This window comes from Etheostoma cragini, chromosome 13, assembly GCF_013103735.1.
Source record: "Etheostoma cragini isolate CJK2018 chromosome 13, CSU_Ecrag_1.0, whole genome shotgun sequence".
NCBI classification, from domain to species: domain Eukaryota; kingdom Metazoa; phylum Chordata; class Actinopteri; order Perciformes; family Percidae; genus Etheostoma; species Etheostoma cragini.
This window is the reverse complement of record NC_048419.1, coordinates 6,789,454-6,793,209: the sequence shown is the minus strand read 5'-3', so window position 1 is coordinate 6,793,209 and position 3,756 is coordinate 6,789,454. Positions and strand designations below refer to the sequence as shown.

General features: G+C 40.7%; 1 protein-coding gene across 3 annotated transcripts in view; it reads right to left on the bottom strand.

Moving 5' to 3' along the window:
- The window catches only part of amot (angiomotin), a 93,852-nt gene that overhangs the window by 25,880 nt on the left and 64,216 nt on the right, over nt 1-3,756 (bottom strand). For all 3 annotated transcript variants that reach the window (XM_034889980.1, XM_034889983.1, XM_034889981.1), the window contains one exon: nt 2,603-2,695. In XM_034889980.1, coding sequence (XP_034745871.1) covers nt 2,603-2,695 — 93 coding nt within the window. The remainder of the gene's footprint in view (nt 1-2,602; nt 2,696-3,756) is intronic.

Below are 3,756 nucleotides of genomic sequence, written 5' to 3'. Positions count from 1 at the left end.
TACTCTGAAATCTAAAAGATAAAAAATGTGATTGTCCACTACACCCTGTTCTCTTTGCAGGCCATGCAGACACATGGCTTATAGGACTTTTGTGAGCTGGTGCTGGGGTTTTCTTGGTAGTAGTGTCTGTGTCGTGATCCCCTCTTGTGTCGTGCTACATTTACGGAGGGAGTTTCTGGATGCTTCAGACTGAACCGTAACCCATGGTCAGCAACAGCATCGTACGTGGAAGGCCTGTCGAGCTGAGCACACAGGTCCTGGGGCACAGGAATCTGCCAGACTACTTCCAGATAAGGAAGGGGTCATTGATGATCTCCTCCTTTTGTGTGTGAAAAGTCATTTTTAGCCCTATACCATTGCACATTCAGATTTGTTGTTTGTAGTGTGTGAAAAGTTATTTTTTGTACCTATGAGATGCAAGTTTTTATTTTTTGTTTGTAAATAAAAAATATTTAAACTTACAAATTGTTGGCTCTGTCTTCACTTCTTTGACGGTGTAACCTCCCTTGGCCTTTGGGAACAGACGTCTGTGCATTAGTTTCCCCTTGGCTGTCTTCCGTTGTGGCTGCAAGATACAACCTGAAACAAAAAACATACATTTTGTAACATAACTGTATTACCTTTTACACACACCAAACAAAATACTCCAGTCAACTCACAAAAAAAGCAGTTGCTAAACCTCTAAGCTGTGCCACAACTGTACTCTAACCAGTGTTGTTACAAGTGCCTTACAGTTGGAGCAGCTTAAACTAATTATTTGCATTTATATAGCCGGCCATTAGGCTTGATGTCTCTAGACCATTGCTTGTGTCTCACTCCTTCACTGAACAAAACCAGTTTCTGCAGACAATTTTTCCCTCATTCACATTTGCCTTTTCTAAAGACTTGGTTTGTTGAATGACAGAGTTCATAGGGGTGTGTACATACCTGCAAAGGCATCTTCAACACACAATCTAGCATTCAGTCATACCTTTTGTATACACACACATTCCTACCAATTGTCAACATTATTTTCACCAGCCTCCCCCACAAAAGGAAATGCAATTGATTGAGATCAGACCAATCAGTGAAAATACTGATGAATAATTCTATTCCTACTATAAATAGTTCACTAATGTGTTGGGAAAGGCTCACATATTTGATAAATGTCACTCACTCATCATGGTAACATTCTTGGATAACACTGCTCTGCTAAATGCTACCCAGTCAAAATGCTACACAAACACCATAAGACGTTGGTTTGTAAGAACAATTAGAAAGGTTACCTTGTATGATATGTGAGGTCTATCTGAGCATTTGTTTGGAAAGCTGCATCTTTTCTGTCTTGTCCTTCTTGTGATGTAGCTACTCTGAAATAAAAAAAAGAACTTGCAAATCAATATATTGCAGTCTGTATACACACTGTTTTCACGAGATTGACTAGATATCATATTACGTTTCCAGTTTGTTTATCAAAGCAAACGAGATGATATAGCTAGCTAGCTAGCTGAGTAATGTTACAGCTTAGCTAGCAACCAAACTATCAAGATTCTACTAAGCTGCAGTTAGCTTTCTTACTGAAATACAATAAAGATTAAACTGACAAAGTGGACAAACATACATCGTGAACTAGCTTTAGATTTAGCTACATGACAACACAGGGTATTTATTCGAATGGAACAGTTAGGAAAATGAAACGTTAGCCCCTTTGCCATTTCAGTTGATCAACACACATTCAGCCTATGGATACGTTAGCATTGCTAATGTTACAGTTAGCGACGAAATCATACTTACAGCTTGTGGTTGGGATGACCATAAAGTCGGAACAGCAACAGCAGCTTAGCAAATCCTTCTTTAAATTGTCCAAAGTTTTGAAAACTGTCTTTGGGAGAAAAGTTCAGAGGGATCTTCTTATTAATATCTGCCATGCCCGTCGAGGGGTTGCTTCCTTGGGAAGACTATGAGAAGTGTCTCCATTCCCTGTACAGCCTGGAACACTGCGTTTACGACCCTGGTTCATTGTCAATATCCTGGAAAATATTCAAAACTTTCTTCTAAGTAAATCCCGTCAAAGTACACAAGCAGCGTTTTCAGTCGGACATCTAATTGACCTAACGCTAGCTCCATTAGGAACTGGTCTCAGGTCAGTGGCCTGTATGTAAATGTTGGGACGTGACCGTTGGGACGTGACCATACAGCCATGGGCGTGACAAAGAAACAAGTTTTGAGATCCTGACGTCATCTTTTAGCTTTGTTGGGATTTGCCCGTTTTCAGCGGCAGTTTCAAAATGTGAGATTTTCTCTATTTCTCTATTCTCTATCTTGCTTCTATGTATGTCCTATTTACCCACCAAACTGTCGTTATTCACATATGAGAAGGTAAAATTAGTTTTGCATTTTATTGTCCCTTTAATCTATGCATAGATTAACTGTAACAGAAATTGATATAAGAACTATCTGATGTTTTGTGTTTTTTTATACATTCCAGTCAGATGGATGAAAAAGTTGTCCAGACATTGACATCATGCCTGAAGAATGCTGGGGGAGGCATGCTTAATTTCCCAGGGTGTGTGTGTGTGTGTGTGTGTGTGTGTATGTGTGTGTGTGTGTGTGTGGTACTCACTCTGTGCAAGCAGCTGGGATATGGTTTTGCGGTTGTCCTCTGAGCCGTCACACTCTTTAGCAGCTAGCTGCTTATTGGCTGTCTCCATGCGCTCTTTAAAACAACACACAAAACACATGCTCAGAGTTGAGACAAACACACACTAAAATAAGGTTTGCTCTCTTAAAGCTTATCTTTATGAGTTTCAGTAACTTCTTTATTATTTCAAGGTTATGTAAAAATAAAAATGTCTTGCATCAAGAGTATATAAAGTATCAGCACACTGTGATTTTGGTGAGATTTATTATATTAAAATATTTATTAGAATTAGAATTCATATTATGGCAAGAACCAATCAGCTGAGTAAAGAGAAACAAGTGGCCATCATTACTTTAAGAAATGACGGCCAGTCAGTCCGGAAAATTGCCAAAACTTTGAATGTGTCTCCAAGTGCAGTTGCAAAAACCATCAAGCGCTACAACGAAACTGGCTCCCATGAGGACCGCCCCAGGAAAGAAAGACCATCTTAGTCACCAGCCTCAGAAATCGCAAATTAACAGCAGCTCAGATTAGTGACCAGATGAATACCACACAGAGTTCTAGCAGCAGACACATCTCTAGAACAACTGGTTAGAGGACACTGTGCAAATCAGGCCTTCATGGTCAAATTGCAGCAAGGAATACACTGCTAAGTAGAGGCAACAAGCAGAAGAAATTTGTTTGGGCCAAAAAACACAAGGAATGGACATTAGACCAGTGGAAATCTGTGCTTTGGTCTGATGAGTCCAAGTTTGGGATATTTGGTTCCAACCGCCGTGTCTGTGCTCGGCGGGGAAAAGGTGACCGGATGGATTCTACATGCCTGACTCCCAACGTGAAGCAGGGTGGAGGAGGTGTGATGGTGTGGGGGTGCTTTGCAGGAGACAATGTTGGGGATTTATTATTACAAAATTGAAGGCATACTGAACCAGCATGGCTACCACAGAATCCTGCAGCGGCATGCCATCCCATCCACTTTGCGTTTAGTTGGACCATCATTTATTTTTCAACAGGACAATGACCCCAAACCAACTGCCAGGCTGTGTGAGGGCTATTTGGTGGTACCAGAGCACCCTAGGCCAAAGGTCAATGATCGATTTTATAATCGTTTCATCTGATCTGAGGCCGTATGTTTT